At 37.7% G+C, this 21346-nt stretch overlaps 1 protein-coding gene across 7 annotated transcripts in view; it reads left to right on the top strand.

Moving 5' to 3' along the window:
- Nucleotides 1-21346, top strand: part of LRP1B (LDL receptor related protein 1B) — a 670422-nt gene that overhangs the window by 383361 nt on the left and 265715 nt on the right. For all 7 annotated transcript variants that reach the window (XM_050339267.1, XM_050339266.1, XM_050339263.1 and 4 more), the window contains one exon: nucleotides 1518-1680. In XM_050339267.1, the coding sequence (XP_050195224.1) occupies nucleotides 1518-1680 (163 nt within the window). The remainder of the gene's footprint in view (nucleotides 1-1517; nucleotides 1681-21346) is intronic.

The raw sequence follows: 21346 nt of genomic DNA, 5'->3' as shown, positions 1-21346 counted from the left end.
TGTTTGTTTGTTTTTTTCCTGATATTTTTAAAAGCACATTCTGTGTTTTGTTTGGACAAAGAAAAACAATCCAAATTTTCCTTTTTATTGTCTAAAACATATCAGTGCTCACACATGTCTCTCAATGCACTTGGCATTGGCCTCCTAAATGGAGCATTTCTTTATTCTGGCTCAGCAGATCTTTGTAATAAGAGCTAAAAGAAGGGAAAAGGCACAATATTCACTTTGAATTAAAAGGGAAATTAATAGTGGAAGAGCAGGAATTGAAGAGGGAAGAGACAGCAATGACCTTTGTAATGGGCTGGCTGAGGTGGAATACACCTGATATTCCTGGTATTTCATTGAGTAAATCTTGTTTACCTTCACTTTGAAGGACAAGATGAATCTCCATGTCTGCTTTAAGTGTTTAGCAGGTGCATCACTCACAAGCCCTTAGTTATTGTCAAAAACTTAATGCCTCCAATCATTGCTCAATCAAGTTTACTTTATATTCTCCAGTGCAGAATTGACATGATGGAGGCAACAGTTATATGTTGGATTGTGGGAAAAAAACCTATATATTCCATATTGGAGGACTGATAGAAATACAGAAACTGAAAGTAAAAAAAAAAAAAAAAAAACCACAAAACAAAACCCTACTGTGTGACATGATAGTTTATCACATCTATCTTCTCTCACCATGATAGAATCTTGAAACAGGAATCCTGTCAACAAGAATAGGAAGAAAAGGAATCTTAGTTAAATTAAATTGGTAAAATTATGTTCTTTGCTGTTCTTTATACTCTTGCTTACCGTGACAGCACAACTGTGTATGGATGGGTCAGTTGACTTACAAGAAAAACATGGAATTTTTAAGTCATTTACAAAAAATGTCTCCAGGATCCCACAAGGAAAAGAACTGACTGTTTGAAACAGTTGGTTTGGTGGTTGAGAAGCTGCCACAGCATCCTGGGAAGGAAAACTGCATAGCTATTAGTAAATATCTCTACATAAGTATCCCACAGATATTTGCCTTGATGCTACTTATTGTGATGGTTAAATCCATAATCTGGTGACATCCCCATGGTGTAATAGACATCCTAGAACACCAACTTCAGCACTTGTGTGGCTTCAGAGCTGCCTTCCTTCTGCAATCTTCTACCATCACCATTTCAGACTCCTGTTTCACAGATGCACCATCATTCACTGATGTTGCTTCTAAATATGCCCTGAAAAAAACCACAACGACAAACTTTAAAATATTTAACAGAACTCCAAACAAATGTGTATCTGTCATGCCACTGAAGTTGCAATCAGACTTCCATGCTTAAAAAGGAAAAAAATCTCTCCAACCACTATTTGTGTATTGAGAATTGGATTCCTTATAATATACCATCTAATGCATGTAAAACAGCTGGAGCTCTTTAAGTGAGCAGAGCATCTGCTCAGTGAAGCAGCTGGCAGCCAGTTATTTGTATTGCAATTGCACTCCTGAGCTTCTTTTTCTTTTTTTTTTTTTTTTTTTTTTTTTTTGGCAGATGTACAGCAAATAGCAATCGACTGGATCACGGGCAATTTTTACTTTGTGGATCACGTCAGTGACAGGATCTTTGTTTGCAGCCAGAACGGGTCCGTGTGTGTCACCCTCATCGAGCTGGATCTGAATAACCCCAAGGCCATAGCTGTTGATCCAACATCAGGGTAAGGTTACTTATCTCATTAGCATATTTTTTTTTTTACATGCTGCATGCTTGCCTGTGACAAAATATACTTTCTGTTTTGTTCAGGTGTTTCAAAACCTGTTTTTTCTCTCCTGTATTGAGTTATTGGCATAGTTGCTCTAATAAAACAATAAGGTGTAGTGAACTTGGAGCAAATAGTTTACTGTAATTGCAATATTAATTGTAACATGTGCCTTGTAACATCTCAAAATGGAATTCAAACTGAAAAAAACAATTGTATCCCTACATATCATAAGATTTGCTTTTGCCTCTGCTTTTCAGTAAATTGTGTTTCTAACTAGGGTATGTGGAAAAGGAACTTTTAAAGGATTTTTATGCTGTATCCCCTCAGTTGCGTGAATATTAAAAATGGGTTTAACAAGATTATTTACAAAAATAGTGGAAGAATTTTTACTCTGTTTTAGAGGTCAACTATAATGGTGAAACTACATTGTATTTGCTGTTTCTCTTCCATAGAAACATTCAACATCACTTGGGAATAAAACTTTGCTTAAAATGCAGGGTACTGAAAGTTCTCTATTCTATAACATCCACCAGCTGGGAAAGGTTTTCAAGTAAATGAAGTAAAAGCATAACTAAATAGGAATAGGAATAAGAATAGGATCAAGTTAATTTAAAAACTAAATTTTGGTGAGGATTTTCAAGCCTGGATTTTATCTTGGTTTTATTAGTCAGTAAGTACTTTAGACTGAAATGCCTGGTGGAATATGTCCTAAGCTGCCATAAGCCCCTTCTCAATAAATACAAAAATATTTACTGTAGAACAGCTTGTCATCCATATGCGGACTTTTGTCACTCTTTATTTAAAGCCTGACCAAATATTAAGATGTATTATCACAATGACTTGAATTCTTGACAGGAACAGCTTGCCTGTAAAGTTTACAAAGAAGTTTGGTAGTGCAATTCGTGAGTAGAGCCGTATTTCTCTCTGCAGCAGATGGTAAGTTTGACTTGATCTGACTGCAGAGTTGTTTTAAAAGAAAAATAAAAATTCATGTAGAAATTGATTTTCTGCAAGTTCTGGCCTGAAAGAACTCGAAGCTTTCAAATTTGCCAACAGCAGCCTCTTTTCTATATGTTTGCTTGAACATTCTTAGCTGGATTTACTGCATGAACCCAAACCCTGTCATTAGCTAATCTTATCTGTCAGGGATGGACGAATTATATCCAAGCCTTTGGTGAGGAGGGATGGAACAGAAAACGAGAGGCTGTTTTCCTTCAATTGTTACCTGCTGGCTACAAACCATTTTTAGTCAGAGAGTTGCCTTTTTCAGTGCCATATATGAGAGGAATAGTGGCTATTTGAAGTAGATATAATTGTTGTCCTGTAGGAAAGGCCAGGAGTGATTATGTTATTTTACAGTGTGATTATTCATAAGCAATATCCATTTATTTTGTGGTGGAAACACTGGGTGGAAAATTTTCTCAGAATATATGGTTTGTGTGATTGCAGAAGTTTTTTTATTGCTGTTTTCATTGGCAGTTTTATTAATTATCTGATGTGTTGTTCTGTTAATCAAATATCTAACATATTGATAGGCTTCAACTTATATATATAAGTTCTGCTGGGTTTTGTCTGGGTTTTGATACAGAATGCAAGCAGAAAATCAAAAAGCATTCTGGCTATTTAAAAATGTTTTGATCTTTTTTTATTTTATTTTGTCTTTTTCTTGCTTTCTGTTTTTCCTGCTTTGGTTCTTCTTTCTTCCTTTGGTCTTGGGTCTTTTTATTATTTCACATTGACAGTAGTTGAGACTTATTTTTGTGTCAAAGCATTAGTGTGACATTGCTGTCTGGGTAACTTGCTGGTTTTATTTCATTTTAAAAATCACAAAAGCATCCATACTAAAAAAATATTGCAAGCTGAGCTCTGAATGAGTTGCATGAAAGTGTGTGTACAGCAGCTTCTTAAGGAACTTATGTTTATACACTGACAGCATATGATTATATACCTATTTTTTGGTAGGGCGGTTGAAGCCCAGGTTGTTCTGGGAGGTTTTATCTCCTACAAAAATTAAATATTAAGGTACTAAATGTAAGGTATTTGCTCCTGTCACATGTACTGCTTTTCCTGGTGTGTTCAGTGTCCCTGATGTTCTTCTACAAGCTGAAGGTGTGCTCCCACACAGGAGACCATTTTCTATGTTAGGAAATTCAGAATGCCATCACAATCCCTTATACCTATTCTTGCATGTTCATGTCTGTGCTGTTTGTGTTTAGTTGTTTTGTGAACCAGAAACTATGATTTTATCCACAAAACAACTAAAGCACTGGTGGAAAATGTCTTCATTCCAAATGGTTCACCTCGTAGCACTCGGGAATATATTTTTCGAATGTTGTTAATTTTACATCTCTGTGCCTTCAAGTTTTGATAGACATTTGGTGCTGATGGTTTTATATATTCTTCTGTGAGCTCACAATGGAATTCGAGCTACTAAGCTTCTTTCATATCATACAGTGAATGAAAGAACTTTTGCTATTCTTCTAAAACTGAGCTTGAAATAGAGAAAAGGAAGACTCTGCTATTCACACAGCTCTTGCAGAAGCAAGTTTGTTATGTGTCTAATCTAAGTACATTACATTGGTAGGATTTCAGCACTTTCATCAACTTGAACTGTGTTTGATGTTTTGATTATTCCAGATTATGTCTAATAGACACCCACCAGAAAAATCCCCACCACCACCAATAAATTTACCCAGCTGGAGGTTTTGCAGTACTGATTATCTGTTGCATCACCTAATTTTAAGTTTAGAGTAGCACAGTGTAAGTATCAGACCTGTGTTAAGGAGACTATAACCAGGGGCAAAGGATGTGTTTCCACTGATCACTGAGAGTTCTTCAGAGCACAAACTTGGCAGTGAAATATGGATTGAAGAAAAAGCTAGAACAGGGTTAGTAGGAAATAAAGTGGCAATTAGAAACAGAGAGGGAGAATAAAGAGTTTTGCAATAAAATTTTATCTATCAAGTGCCTTTGAAGTAAGATGTTTGGCTCCATATGTCTGTAGTTCAGAGTTTTGATAAATTTTAATATGGGACTTCTTGTCTTCAGTGGTCAAGAAACAGAAGCGATTACTTTTGCTGGTCCTTGAAATTGCTGTAAAATTGATGATGGTGCTTATGACTGTCACATGAAACAAATATGGGCTGAGTTAGAATGAGTTTATCTCTAGCTAAGGTCTTCAGTAGGTCTGCTGTACTCGTGGGGAAGGGATTTTAAAGGATTCCAGCTAGTTTGGCAACGAGTGTGCATATTCATGAGACTTTGATCATCACACATCGATGATAGGGAAGGTAACACATTTAAAACTCACAAGAGGATAGATCAGATTGAGGTTCTCTCCCAGCTCTGCCACAAGCAGCTAAATGTCTATGCACAAAGCATTTTACTTTTTTTATGACTCTGCATCTCTGTGTATTTAATAGGAAGCATAAAATAGCTCAAGCTATCTGATATTTGAATGCATTCAGGAACATTAGGAATTAATATTGTAGAATGCAGTTCTAACTGTACACATCTACATATTTATGCTGTAAATATGTCTACTTAATTACCTTCAGTGTTCAAGGTAAATTGTTGCCTTCCACTGAACCACAATGGCAATGGAGAATGTATGGCAACATTTTACAAGGGAAAAATGCCTTGGAGTAAGGGGATGCTGCAGCTGAAATGCTGAGTCCTGATTGTACTGCTTAGACATTTAATATACATGGAGTAATATAAATACCAGAGTCTCTTAATTTCTCCTCATATCCATTTTTCGATTTTTTTAGGAATGCCAGAAAATGGTAAAAGGCAGGAATAGAGGATAGGGCTGCAGTCTCAGGGCTACTGCTGGTTCCAGAAACCAGCAACTTGTACTGATGGCTCTGATGCTGTTTGGGATGCTGATCATAATTTTTACTGTATTTCACAGGCTTATGGAAAGAGATGAACTTTAGGGAGAATGTTTGAAATGCAGAGGGCATTGATCTATCACCCACTTACAAAACTTTCCAAACATAAGGAGGTGTGTGGATAAAGGGCACATAGGGTGAGATTACAAGGAGGATGTGCAGATCAAAGCTGACATGTGGAAGGATCATGGAGCAGTGTGGAGCAGTATTGGGAGTGAGGAAACAGGTTGGACACCTCCTACCTGAACCTCTATGGAGTCATCAGAGAATCTCAGAATGCTTTGGGTTGGAAGAGACTTTAAAGATCACCTCATTCCAACCCCTGCCCATGGGCAGGGACTCCTTCCACTAGCCCAGGTTGCTCCAAGCCCTGTCCTGGCCTTGAACACTTTCAGGGATGGGGCAGCCACAGCTGCCCAGGACAACATGTGCCAAGTCCTCACTACCCTCACAGAGAAGAATTTCTTCCTAATATCCAGCAGCTCCATGTCTGTCTTGTGCTGAGGACCCCAGAGCTGGACGCAGGACTGGGGGTGGGGTCTCTCCAGGGAAGAGCAGTGGGGCAGAATCACCTCCCTTGACCTCCTGACCACGCTCCTTTTGATGCAGCAGAGGACATATTTGGTTTTCTGGGCTGTCAGGTCAGTGTAAAAACAAGGTGTATTGAGGGGGGGAAGAGGATGAAGAAGAGAAGAATTGGAGGGGATGTCCAATTAGACCCTGAAGTCATTGAAACTTGTAACTACCATTTGAAAGTAACAAAGAGGAGAAAAGACTTGCTGCTTTACAAAAGAGATTTGTAAAAGGAGCAAGCTCACATTTTAATACTGCAACAGTGTGTGTCATGTAAATATTTGAATAAATCTTTTAATCGGCTTTTCCTTCTGCTGTGGTGTAGAAATAAAAAAAACCCCACGAGCTCCGCTTATTTCTTTCACACAACATTTGTAAATGCATGCAAGAAGAGATTGTGATATGATGATGTTTGAAGAACAACAGCTATTAATGTGTCATGGTGTTATGTGGCATTTCTTGGTAATGTTAATAAGTCAGGGAAAAAAACAACTACACAACAGTGAAAAAATTTATTCCGTTGCATTTTAAGTCTATAATAGCAATCAGTTGATACCTTTGTGCTTCACTAAGAGGAACAAGGGAAATGGGTGGAGATCATCATCTCAAGAATTTGTTCTGAGGAAAAAATATGAAAGTATTATGCATTTAACTCCTCTTGGATTCTAAGGATTCTAAGCACAGATTTTTCTGTGGCTCAAATGAAAGCCACAGTATGAAAATAATAATGATAATTAAAAATACATAACTATATTTTTGAAACACAGTGGGGAAATTTGCCTCAGTCTAAAATTTCAGAAAACAGGAGGAAGGAAGGGGTAAGCAACATTTTGAAGTGCAGCCTTTCCTATAAGAACAGAGCAGTAGCTTTAAAATATCATACTGCAGAGACCTAGGGAAAAAAAAAATATTAGAAAGAGCTTTTACTGGACTGTAAAGATTTTCTTTTTAGTTTTAAATTTATTCTGCTTCTGAAATAACTCTGGTAGAGGTAAGAGGAAGAATTTGGGGGTTGATTGTGTCATCCAGAGCAATTAGCTGCTACTGCAAATGTTCACACTCAAACTGTGTGATTGCCCTCATGGGATGTTTGCATTTATTGGACAGATCAAAATGCAGTGTAAGGTCCGCTGAGCAGTTTGCACTAAAAGGCCAAGGGAATGGGAAAAGTTTTATACATTACTGAATGAAAAGTTTCCTTACTAGAGAGCCATGCACAGGAGGTGTGGTGTCTGGGGTGTGGGAAAGCCCTCCCAGAGGATGGAAAACAGCCCTTAACAGGTCAAAGAGATGGAAGATATAAATAGAATGAGTTTTGGGCTGACAATTTAAGCTGTTTGGTATGGTGGGAAGACATGTAAGCCAGGAAGAGCTATCCTACTTGGTGGGATTTTAGACAAAAACATGGACAAAGTCTCTGATGGAATGTCTGATGGAGCAGAACCCATGGGCAACCCTGAAAGCCTGTATTACAAACCCCACAATAGCCAGGAAAGAGCAAGTCAGCTGGTGAGAGGGTGGAGAGAGACCTTTCCAAATCAATGTTTTTGAAAATAGTTGTATTTTTTTTATTTTCTGTGCCTGTGTCTTTCAAAAAGTCAAATCATAAATGCACCGTATTTTAGACACAATGAGTAGAGCTTGCATTCACCTTATATTTGCTTTAAGTATGACATCAGGTGTAAGAAGAGGGGTAAGAAAACAGACTTGCAGAGTAAAGCAGGGTCTCCCAGTGTCCCATTTAGCCTGACCAGTGAAGGGATCCCCGTTTCTGGGCTTTGGAAGGATGTGGCCTTTTGCTTCATACCTTTTCTGAGATAGGAACTAGAGAGGGTTCGTGATGCCCCAGGGGTTGCTCTGGTAGGCAGAGAGACAGACAAAAAGTCTTCAGCCTGACCTGGCAGAATGCCCTGACAGTGTGATAACTGGCAATTGGATTTTGAGTGATTTCTTGGACATGGAAAAGGGAGAAAAAGTCAAAGAACTTGTTACCAATGAGGAGATGAAGTTTCTTACAGGGAAGGAAGAGTAGAAATTCAAAAAGCAGGTGAGGTCAAACCAGTATATATTTTTCTTTATTTGCTTCATTGTTATTTGGACAGGGGAGTCTTTCAGGATACAAATAAAACATCGGCACTTATGGTCTGCTGCCTGTTTTATTCTCTTTTTACTCTCTTGTCTCTGAGCTTTTACAGCAGCTACCAGGCTTGGGAGAGATCTCTGAGTCTTAAAACTTTTTTTTTTTTTTCCCCCTCTTAGATTAGTCACCATTTTCTGCTGATCAAAGAGGACAGTTATAATCATTAAAGCTCACTTTTAAACAGCAAAATCATTAGTATTTTAATAACATGCCATTATTAAAAGAGCTCAGCTCCTTTTCTTGTCACAAAGATTTTCAAAGAGCTGTAAGATACATACAAGACCCACTCGCTTCTAGAAAGTTTTAAAGATAACCTGAAAAAGAATCATCTTCATTAAAAAAAAAAAAAAAAAAGAAAAAACACAAAGGAAAAAACACCAAAAAAGCCCCCAAAACTTTGTAGTAACTAATTATAATATGAAAGTTTTCATTAAGAATTCAGATTTAGTTGCTCATTCTCCCCCTCCACAACCTCTTTCCGGCTGGGAACAGTTGGAGATGGTATAATAGTGGAGCCAAAATGAGATGAGAGAAGAAAAGATACTTAATCAGACAAAAAAAAAAAAAATCTCTTTGTTATTATCCCTTTTAACTTAAATGCATATGAAACATTTATGGAAAAAGATATTTTGACTGATTTCAAGTTTTAGAAAACTGCTTCCAGTTCTTTTCATTTCCAGCTTTTAATTTTAATTGCTGTAACTAAGCTGAGGCATAAAACTCTGTCACCTTTCCATTTCCCCCTGGATCTTATCTCCTTTGGAACTTCTATTCTAGTGCAGCAGCACAGGTTTGCTCACTAGGAAACCTTCTGGCTGCTGCTCATCATAAGAAAAAGGAACAAGGGGTAATGTCATCTGCTCTCCCAAAATAAGATGATATGACTGCATTCATGAGCAAACAGAAAATAGAAGAAATAATGGTTCTTCAATGAACTAAAAAATAAATAAATAAAATTTGATTTATGAACATGGAAAGATAGGAGCTTGTATGAAAAAATCAGCTAATTAATCTGAAAAGTATTCAGATAAAGCTGGAAGAATCAAAATATCAAGAACATGACATAACTGCATTAAAAGGGAAGTCATTAACTAGGTCAGGTTATTGGTTTGGTTCAAAGTGACAATCATAATCAAAACAATAAAAATAGAATAAACTTGAACAGGTTTGGTACATGCATGTTCTCAAATAATTATGTGAGTGCATTTGCTACTGTGCATGCCTCTTTTGTTAATCAAATATCACTGAAATTAATAATTGATGACTAAAATTAACATCCAATCTTCTGCATGTGCTTGAAGGTGGACTGTATTTGGTGCCCAAAACAGCATCCAGCAAAAAGCAGGTACCAATAGCAACGACAAACTGTGAATGAGAAAGGATGTATCTCTCCAGTGATCATAACCTTTTTGGAGAAGTGATCATAACCTTTTGGAGAACTGGCAGAGTGAACACTGGCAGTGTCATTAGCATAGTTTACTGATGTTCTGAGAGATGGTATCACCTCATAAGCAGTGGAGAATAAAGAGCTAGAGTATAATACTGATGAAGTGTGATCTTAAGTTTTTTTTTCTTATACAGTGTGTGCCCAGTAGTGGATTTCGTGTGCTGCTACTTGTAGGAGCAACATTTGAGTGGTGTCAAAAAATATGGAAAAAAACCCCAAAAACAGTAGGATACAAAACCATTGATGAAATCACAAAATAGTTGTAGTTGGTTAAAAAAAAAAAAAAAATTAACAGTTTATAAGCCAGTAAAATTTTTTTTTACTTATTGAAGGTTTGGTCCAGAGGACCACTGTTGTACCTCTCTCATGGGCTCAGGTTCTGAACACACCAGAACTCAGCTGTCATCTAACAGCATCTTCATTACCCAAACCAGCTTTTAATGGGGTGTCCCTGGTGCTTTTGGTCCCTGATCATCTGAACTGCCTCAACAAACCAGGCTGAACACATGAGCAGCAAGGACACTAATAAAGCTCCATGGGCTGGATTGCCTGGGGTAATCACAGCTGATGCAACAGGTCCTCCCCTTCAGTTTTACTCTCTCTCTCTGTAATTGGTGTAGTTACTCTTCTGCCTGTCCTCAGATCCCTCTTCTTAAGTCCTTAGCTAATTAAACTTCTGATCAAAATGCTCATCTTTTACAGAAATTACTGTGAATCTATGAATTAGAAACTCTTATTTGTGAAGGAGACGGGCATGTTATTCTGCCTGGTATGGAAGTCTTGAAGGACTGCTCTTTATTTGCTTTTTTTTTTTTTTTTTTTAATAACTGAGATGTCTAGGCAAAAGCTACATGATTTAAATCACCCTATCAGTGATTTTCTTCAAGTTGAAAGCAATTAAGCCAGAGAGAATTGAGGCTGCTTTGATTCTGAATGAGAATATAAATGGGAGTTTAAGGCTCCATAATGCAAGGACATTATGTTCATGTCCATTTGAAGTCTCCTTTTATTTTTTTTTTTTATTACCTGATGATCTTATTATCTAACAAGCTTCTGTAAGGTCATTTATGTTCAAGACAGATTTTGATATGAATTAGAGTACTGCGTGAGTGGAAGAATAGCTGGAATTATAGCTCTTTAGGACCCGTCTTTTTTTAAGATGAACTTGTATTATTCTCGACTAAAAAATGTGTGTATGTTTATTTAGATATTGAGAGAAACTTTTAATTTTCTCTAAAATTAACAAAATGCAGATAGTAACTAAAACTTCATGTTTAACACAGATAGTGTATTTTGATGTTATAAAGTTTCCCACATCTTTTTTTCTGGTGATGCCCACATGTTTCTTGAGTCTTTGTCCTGTAGCAGTACAAAATAGTTTGAACCACAGATTTTCTAATAAGCTGTTTTCATGCCCTTCTTTTCTTTTTTTTATCCTTTTCTTCTTCTCTGAAGAGAAATCATCACCTGTGTATATGCCATGTTTGAAGTATAAAAACATTGAATCATAAAATCATGGAGCATCCTGAGCTGGAAGGGAGCCACAAGGATCATTGAGTCCATTACTCTTGTTCTGGACTAACCAGAACCACCTAGACTAACAAAAATGATGAGAAGAACCATTTAGTTAATTCATCAGTATGATGATATCATCCTGATGGAAACTGCTGTTCTCTCAGGGCTGTTTACATGGATAGTTAGTTTTTAATATTGACTTTCCAAATTTTGTTTTTCTGAGGTTTCTTGCACATCAGTGCCCTCGTTGCTATGCTCGGTAGTGTGAACTTGTCTTGCTGGAGTTCAGCTGCAGTGTGAACCCTTTTGGTGGAAGACAGGAAAAAAATGAGGAGTTAAGATTAAATAAAAGATCTAAAAAGACCCCCCATGGCCCGTGTAAAACTTGCAGGAACCATGTAATCTAATACAGAAGAGACAAGGTTGAAAAAAAATCATACTATTTTCTATAAAAGACTGATAAAAATAGAAAGGTGGTTTATTATTCTTCATATTTAAAGAAGGAACAGGAAAAAATAACTTGCATTAGAAGAGATTGATAAGTACAGGAAAAAATGTACAAGGCTGAGGAGATACTAGAATATAAATCATTTAGAAATTGGCATCTCTGTCATTAGGGACACTTGGGACAATGTCTGTCTGATAGGGATGTTTTAGCCTTGTGTTCCACATCTGCAGTGAGGGAAGCTGGATATGTGTACGGGTCTATAAGTTAATAATGTCAAAGAATGGGATACTAGAAGAATAAATATGAATAAATCTATTCAGTAAAATTGCAACATTGCTCTTTAAAAAAAGTATGGCTGAAACGTTGCCAAAGTAACAATTTGGGGTTTGCACTTGAAAGAATTTGAAGGATTTTGAGGAAAGTGGGCCAAAAAATAAATTTTGGAGGTGTTTGGTTTTTTTTCTTTTAGAGGTGATAGAGTTTGCTGCAAATGAAACTAAAAATTGAGCTTTAAATGGGTTTTGATACACAAAAGAAAACAAAAACCACATATTACAGTGGAACATCTTCAAAAGTTCCAAGGGCTGTATCCTTGCCTTTGAGGAATTGCCTCTGTTTTAAGAGAGACTGTGATTGAATTGTAAGTTTAAAAGTCATATTAAGTTTTGCAACCATAAAGCAGCAGGAGCAGCTTTCTTGTGTGGTGGCTGAGAAGGCAAATTACTGCCTTGGGTAGAAGGTTGTGGACACTGAGGGTGATGAGCAGCCTCTCTTTAAAGACAAGTGACAACATTTCTTTCTTCTGTTTGCTCATTCATGTAGCTGTTAAATAAGCTGTCTGAAGTTATCTATTGAAATACATAACCATGACAACCCACAGGGGAAGGAGAATCAATTTCTGCTTTACCATATTGAAAACTAGAGCAAAAGCACTCAAAGTGGGGGGGCACTGGCTTTCTTTAGTTTTTGAACTAATATGTTCTATGCTAGAAACTTTTAAACTTTAGGTTTTCTCATTACCAATTAGCTTGAACTGGTTGATTAATTTGCAGAGATAACACACAAACACATGCACATACACACGCAAAAAAAACTCAGTCCAAGATTGCAGTTGGCCTCAGTCTTAGTGTTTCTAAGGAGCAGAATTAAGAAGTTTGGACAGTGTCCAGACTGGCACTTGAAAACATGTTTACCTTCAATTAATGGGCAATTAGCTCACTGAAAATGCAAACTTTTAGCACAGAGAAGTCTAGGAAAAGGCCATCAAGGAAAAAAAATGGCCTCGTTGACTCTGCTTCAGCTTGGTTTAGATCATTTTTATTCATTAGGATTTGACAGCAAATCTATAAACCCCAAACCAAAATACTCAGGGATCTGTATATAACAGATTTTAAATGAGCACACTGTATTAATAGTAGGATATTTGAAACTCACTGCCTTTTTTACCCTCTGAGAAATAACCACTTACAGTCTTTGAGCTTTGTAAGTTTTACAAACACACAGTTTTTCTCACAGACTTCTCCAGGCACAGGAATTGCACACCACCACCTCTTGGCTGATCTCATCCAGCAGAATGGAAACACTCGGTACTTTCTGCTGGCACAGCTCCTCTGGCTGAGCATAAGGAGAGGGGAATAAGCAAACTACATTCCCAACAGGGATTACACTGACTTCAACAGAAAATCAGACCTCTAACCAAAATATTTAAACTGGAACAAAAATTGGTTGACTACACCAAGCCAAGCTCTTGTTTGGATTCCTGAGTGCTTGACATGGTTTACTGATGTGAAAGTGTTACACCATCTGAAAGCTCAAGGATTTGTTTGTTTGTTTGTTTTTTTATATATGAATCTCCCTGTTAAATTACTGGGTTTTTTGTCATGTAGAATTTTCTCAATGTAGTATTTTAATAGAGCATAACACTTTAGCGTACAAAGCTCTCGTTTCAAAAATTAAATTTTACTATTGGGATTTAAATGCCTGGCAGATTTATTTTGAAAGATCTGAATGCCCACAGGTCATCCTCAGTTCAGGTAACAGCTGAGACTGGTTGTTTTTTTAAATGAGGCTACTTATATAGTCCATGTGTGTGTCTGTGTGTGACGTAATCATTGAATACTCGTGCACAGACATTCACTTCTCTTACCACAGCTGGCTGGCACATTGTAGACCACAGGAACTCTCAGGTTTAATGACTCTTTCCTAATTTTTCTCACCTCCCTTTGTTAGGAAGGACATGAATGAGGTTTTTTTCTACTGGGAAACAAAACTGAATTCTACTTATTATTTTGTCCAAGATTGTAGGAGAGGATTCCTGTTCGTTGCTGGTGAATTGTTTTAGACAAATGTTCTGCAAGGCACTGCTGCTTATGTATTTTATATTTGAATAGCCAGCATGAGCCACCTGTGGCCTCACACAGAAGTTTTGTCTGTGTTCAACTATCTGTGATTTGGAATGAGGCTTTTAAAAAGTAATATCTGTGTTAAAGGAAGAATGAGGCCATGCAGTATCAGGCTTAGGTTGAACAGTCACAATTACTGGGTAGGCTTGAAATTCCGGGTTTAAATTCTGTGGGAGATTCCTTCATTTAAGCTTGGGAGGATTTTGTGAAGGAGAATTCATTAATATCTGGGAAGTGGTGGGAGATAGAGGTGTGAACACTGGTAAGTGCCTGTTCAGAAATGAGCAGCTTTGCATTCAGAGAAGGATTTGAACAAAATACATCTCTGTCAAAGGGCATCAGATTCTGTAAGAAAGCAATAGTAACTCTTCAGGGCAGTGTGTTTGGAATAATAAATTTGGAATAATAAAAAACATGGATGTAATCAAATATTTTTGATTGCTTATATCCTGGGATAATTTAAGACAACACAGGAATTGTAATATTTGCTAACATGTGAGTGCTTGAATTTGTGCATATAACGTTTTTGATGCACATTTTATTTTGTTCTTACTTATCTCAGAGCATGAAGAGAAGTTACATAAATCTACACCTGCTCTACCTTTTCCTCTCTATATTGAAAAAGAGTAGAGATTAGAGGTTGAGGGGGTCATCTATTTTATCACATTATTTGAAGGCAGAACAAACTGCCTCGAGCCTTCCTCATGGAGGTTTTGTCTAGCAATTTAATTCATATTATTCAGAGAGGAGATTACATGAACCTGTACATTCCTCACCTCTTAGAAAATAAGATTATTGCCTTTAATCATGCTGTGAACCGATACAAAAATGAGTTTATTTCGTTCTTGTAGTGACTTTTTAGCTACTTCAGGACAACTAAGAGATTTCCTTTAATCTAGACAAGTAAAACTCACTTATTGCAACTTATTTTTTCATATATTCCCCACCACCACCACCTCTTTCATCCAAACTTATGATTGTTTAATGGCTATGCTTTTTATAGTCCCAATTTGGTCTCCATTTTCCTGGGAATTTAAGGGAAGTAGGAAAGTTTTTTTGTCTGTTTCCTGTTGCAAAAACTTCAATATAATATTTACTATTTTTCTGGAGATTTTCCTTAGTGCTGTGATATAACTGATTTGGGTCTAGATTCTGGGTTAGGTTTTACCTTGGTAAAAGTGATTTAGGAATTTTGATTTCCTCCTCCCTGTTACATTTTTCTGCACCTGCTCCTTCTGTGCCCTGTCAGCTGTCACTGCCTCAACAGAGGGAAGTCAACAGAGAGCAGTTTGTGTTGCCCCTCTCTAAACCAGACCTATACAAGAATCCAGGGCAAACAGAAAGGAGTTTTAAAACAGTGCTTGAACGTGGTCATGGCAGGAAGTGACTGAGCACCTTCCAGAGAAGATTCCAGGGACTATGTGAGAGTGAGACCAACTCAAGGCACAGGTGCCGCTGTCAGGACTAACAGGACTGGGATCTTTGTGTTTGCTTTGGGATCCTCTCACCTTTTAAATCCTTTCCTGAAGTCCTCTTGCTTGTACAGTGTAGATGATACACTAATCCTTGAGAGGAGGGTCAGGGGGAGCCATTGGGTTGGTTCAGCTTGTGTTAAAATTAACTATTCAAACAGCTTTTCCTCTGCATCCTTACTCAACTGCATCCTATTTCAGCTGGAACAGTGGGATGTTTGATTCTCTTCTCCATAATAGTGATCCCTTATTTTTTGGTGCTGTTTTTGAGCAAAATATCTTCTATATTGCTCCTTATTCTTAATGATACTTTTCCACTGTCTGGCAGAACTTTAAAAAATTGTTTCTACAGTCTTTCCACTTCCATTTTTTTGAAGTGGCGCTGGGAAGTACAGGGAGGCACAGCTGCCAGAGTGTGGGGAGTGCCTGTCATCACCTTAATGTTACACAACTTTCAGGAGAGTGAAGTTGGCAGCAGTTGCCTATCAGCATGATAACGTGTGAGCTGGCTTTTGACCCTTCCACAAAAAGGGAAAAAAACCTCCAAACATATACAGACTGTTTTAGGAGAAGTGCAGATGCTGAGAGATAGAACGCAAAAGCTTTCTGACAAGAGATTTATTACTGTGAATATCCACGCACAGACCAGAGGACTGGATAAGGATATTCATCTCTTTCATCTCATGTACTCCTCAGAGATATGGCTGTATGATCTGTTTCCCTGTTGCCAGTTAGGAACAGGAAATACTACATGACTAAACTATATTAATAGTTTTCAGAAACATTAGCTTCAGAAATACTTCCATTCAGTATGCAGCTTGTTAATCAACTCTGTGTTCATCTGTCCATACAAGTCATAAAGTTCTGCAGTGAACATTTAATTGTAATTAACATAGTTGACCAGTTACAAGGCATAAGCAGTAACACATCCACCAGTGAGTGCTCTGTGCTTGCTGACAGTGCAGCTTTACAGCAGATGGGGCCCTCGGTGCCTCCTGTGCCCCACAGTGCTTCTCTGTGCTCTGTCAGATGGTGCTTTTGCTTTCTGTGAGATCGTTATTACTAAATGTTTTGTTGTTTTTGTTTTTTTTTTTTTTTTTGCCCATTGCCCAAAGAGCTGTAGCACCTTGGAGGCATCACCTCTAACAGATGAAGGCAGCGGGTGATGCTGCATAGGTAATGTTAATATTGTAATGTAAAGCTTGTATTGCATTCTAGGCTAGCAAGGATACAGTTAAAAAATGGCAACAGCAAAGTCCTTACTGCAGGCACTCACAGGCAACTTCCAGTCGTCTCCCAGTGGTTTGGCTGCCTGGATTTATACATATACACGTATCACACCTCAATGAGCAGTCTGCTCCACTTCTGCAGCAATAGGTCTGGCCTTTAGGCTCCTGCAAAGTAGAGCTCTGAACTCCTGAAATCAAGGTACCCTTAGCACGAGCAAGGACAAGCTGGGATTTCAGTTAGCTGACAGGTTTCCTTATTTCTCACTAGAGAAATGCAATACTGATGTGTAAAATGACACTTCTTTTCCATTTGCCTCAGTTGGCTTTAACTTCTACCAGTTAAAAAATTACACACAAGCAAGTTTGGGTATTTGCATTCAAGTAAACATCTGGACAAAAGGAGACTGACTATAATGCATAATAAGCTATAGAAAGTAAACCAGGGAAACAGCTGCAGCCAAAAATCTCCATAAAATTCTGCTATCAGCCCCTGCAACTGATTGAGGACATTGCAGAAAAATTGTTCCTGGATTTAACATTCTGTGTAGCACAACTAAACAAATACAACATGGATTATCCTCTAATATATTAAAAGGCAAATGCTATATTGCAGAAAGATAAGGATTGAAATCCCAGGCAGAAATACAAACCCACTTGCTTGCATGTACAAAAGATAGTGCATCTCTGCAGCTGTTCAACATCTGTCTCCCCTAGGTAATGAGATAAACACATGACAAATAACATGTAAATATCTGGCAATTAATGTACCCAGAATCGTGGAGAGGGACAGACAAAGCTGAAATCAAGTTAGAGGAGCTGGACCACAGATATATGACAGTATAACACTCGAAAAATGACTCCAAAACTATAAATGTGGTACAGTCACAAGAATTTTTCCTGAGTCAGTGCCTGATCTGTGAGTTTCTTGTTTTTTGCAATGGCTTTTAATCAGCCATCTGCAGAAATTCTTTGATTGCATCTGAGGATTAATAAAAGGTGAATAAGAAAATCAAGCCCATACAGAGACTATCATACCACACAGAGATGAGAATTCATAAGACAATTGCCTTAGAGGTCCAGCTTTCCACTGGGAGAAAAAAAATTTTAAAAAAAAGCAGCTACAAATAACCCCCTAGAGGTATTAGTTTGTATCCTTCATAAAAAACAACCCCCCAGCTCTCTTTGTATTTTCATTTTAATGATTCCTAGGCCTAGAACGGCATTAGTTTGATTGCCGTTTGTATAACTCTTTTGTATTTATCAATCTCACATTTAAATGCACCCTAAATGCTCAGCTGAATAAATACAATGAAGATTGCCACTTGATATATTAAATGTCAAATACTATCTTGACAAAAGCCAAATAAGCTATTTATTTCTCTTCTGGCCTGCCTCCATATTCACACATACAGGGGTAAGTGTGATTTATTCTACCATGATATTTCTTTGCATAGGTGTTTCAGGGGAAAAGACACTATACAGACTCACAATTACAGTCTTCCCTATGATCAAGTTTAAATGGATGGGGTTTAGTGTCTTGAGGCCATTCCTTCTTTCTTCAATTTTGAAACATCACGTTGGGAAGCTGTAGAAAAGAAAGTGCAATTTAGTGCTTGGAATGAGTGTGGACAGATATGGAAAAGACAATATGAAATGCCTGGGCACTGTAGTCAGGGCAGTAAAATTAATCTCAGATCAGACAAGCAGATAGAAGTGGAAATGCAAAAGGAGCAAATTGGGCGAGATGGGACAAAAGTGTATGAAGAGTGGACAAACCTCTTTGGGGAAAAAATGAGAACAGGAAAAAGAAAGAAGGCAGAAAGTGAAGAAAACTTCAGGATGAAGACCCACACTGGGTTATTACAGACACAGGGAGGTATTAGGGAAAAGGAAAGACGTGATCCTGCACTTTCATAGAAATTCATGCAATTTGTGGATTGTTCCCAGGAAACAGGTTTGGTTTTGATTTACAGCTGTTAAGGTGAGTTGGCCACAGTTCAAACCCAGGCTGTCTGCTGGGGAGAATCCTCACTAGGGATAGCCAGCCAACCACCTCCTGGAGTGCACAAGTTCATTTCCTTGTGCTTTTTTACTTGGATATTACTCGTTACCCCACTGTAAAATCAGATAATGAAGTTTCACAGGCCTCTTAGAATAAAAAATATGACAGCTAGTAATAACCATGGGCACCTGGGCTGTATTTTCTCCTCAGCATGTGGTGGGTTTGAGAGCTCATATTAGGTTTGCCATGGATGAGAAAGGTAATTTAGCTATTTTCTACCTATTGAAAGAGCAATAGTGTAGGTAGAAGAGTTATGACTGTAGCTTTCTTATGTTTATAAAGTTGTAGGTTCTGTCTTACTGTCATGTAAGTAATTATGTGCAGTTATAAGATGTGCATGTACTAAATAATCCTAGGTAAAATTTTTAGTCTTCCAAGCAGCTAGAAAGAAACTCTGATCCTATGTAAATGACATTTTTACTCAATGTCTTCCTAGATACAGTCACACAGACAGTTTAAATGTTCCTAAATGCCTGTCTATCTGAAAATGAAAGGAATATGTTTCTGTGGTTGGAAAAAACCTCCTTTAGTGCTGTGACACAAATCTCCATTTGTTAATTGTGCATGAGTGAACTACATTTCAATTTAAGTAACCTGCTTTTGTTTAGGTAGAGAGAAAATAGGAGCAATGAATGGGCCACTTCACGTAAAACAGAGTTAAACAAATTGTAGAAGCTTCAATTTTCCCTTACTCTTGGATGGGACCCAAATTTTTTCACGGCGAGCCAAATCCTACCTTTTCACATCTGGTGTCCTGCTGGTATTTTATTTTGCTGTTGTGATACTGCAGAGAAACAGAGCTCCTAATTTCCAATTTGAAATCCACAGCGGTGTAGTATGGATTTCTACAAATTGTAAGAAAAACCTGAGATGAAGATTGCAGAGGCTTCCAAGTAGAGATCTTACAGATTTTAGAGATTAGGCTGGTTTTCAGCATTAAGAGTAATGCCTGTCACTGTCGGTGCCAAATCTCTGGGGAAAGATGTTTCAATTTCGTCTGGGGAAGATTGGGGAGAAAAGAAAGTGTACCTAGCACTTCTCAGTCACTGCTTGTTTGCGACCAAAATGAATAAAATGAGAGCTGCTTCAGCCCTTTCTACATCAATGAAATGCTTTACCTGGCTCCTGAAACTGGTACTGTCACAGAACAGATATTTTCTGGGAAGCTGCAGGCAGGGTAATGCCAGCCACTGTGAATTATGGAAGAGAAGGAAAGGGAAATTGGCTCTTACAGCATTCAGCAACCCCTTTAGCCAGGGTAGTGCTGGCACTTAGTCGAGCTCTAATGGTGTTATGTGTGCATCACTGAACTCAGCCTGAGAGCTTCCATATTTTGTTTCCCTCTCTGTGAAAGCAAATAGTATCATTTTTAACCCAGTACCATCAAGTCCAATCTATTGAAGTGCTGAACAGGCTCACCTGTGGATGTCAGAGCTAACCCTGATGCTTCAAGGGATATCGATGGCCCTTGTTTGGTGCTTCCTCCATTTCCCTAATCTAATTGACAGGTAAACTTGACTTCAAATTTCAGGTTCCCTGTAGAACCAGGTGTTCTTGGAGGATACTTGGATGAGAATTATGCTGTAAAAACAGGGAAGAAAAGGAAAGGTGCTGAAATTCAATCCAGGAGGTGAATCTTATGAGCCATTCTGATTACCTGCAGATACATATATTGTCTGGTTGTTGGCTATGAATTGTTTTCCAGATTAGAAGGTCTCATGAAAATTTAGGCATCTGTTCATTCCTTTATTAGACATAGCTTAGAATGTTGATCCAGTTCTAGTTTCTTTGACTTTTTAACTCCCATTTTTTGTTTCTGACACTCTTCTCCCAAATAATATACAAAGTAAAGGTCAGACTGCAGCTCTGTTGCCACCAGGAGGGTTTTGCAGGGCTCTTGTCAGAGGCCACTGGCTGACCATGCCCTGGCCTCTGTAGGTGAAACTGTAGCATATTTGCATATGTGGTACAGTTTAAATTAAAAAAAAAAAAAAATCATACATGGAAATTGTTATGAGATTTAAGTCTTCTCTAATTGTATTTTAAATCATAAGATTGGTGACATTTACCTTTCATTGTGTCATTTTATTTCTCATTTTGTGCTTCAAGCTAGTGTTTCCCAAACTCAGTGCTGCTTCAAAATGCTTAATCAAATGAAAATGCTTATTTCCATCACTGGATTTATAGCTACAGTCATGATAGATGAAAGAAAAAAAAAAATTAAACTTCTTTGTGACAGCAATGAAGAAATATTTCCAATCTTTATATGCATTTTAAAATTCATTTTGTGTTTAAAATACAGTGAATTTATCTCTGTGCAGCATGAGTTCTTTTCAAGAATAGGCAATTACTCTATATTGAATGCCAAACTCAAGATCTCAAAAACAAGCTGAATCAATTAAGCCTTTTACATCCGAAATGGAGACAGCTGAGACTGCTC

Source organism: Myiozetetes cayanensis, unplaced genomic scaffold, assembly GCF_022539395.1.
Source record: "Myiozetetes cayanensis isolate MyiCay16 unplaced genomic scaffold, myiCay2020 scf9, whole genome shotgun sequence".
In the NCBI taxonomy this organism is placed as follows: Eukaryota; Metazoa; Chordata; class Aves; order Passeriformes; family Tyrannidae; genus Myiozetetes; species Myiozetetes cayanensis.
The sequence above is the reverse complement of the archived record's forward strand: the minus strand, read 5'-3'. Positions and strand labels throughout refer to the sequence as shown.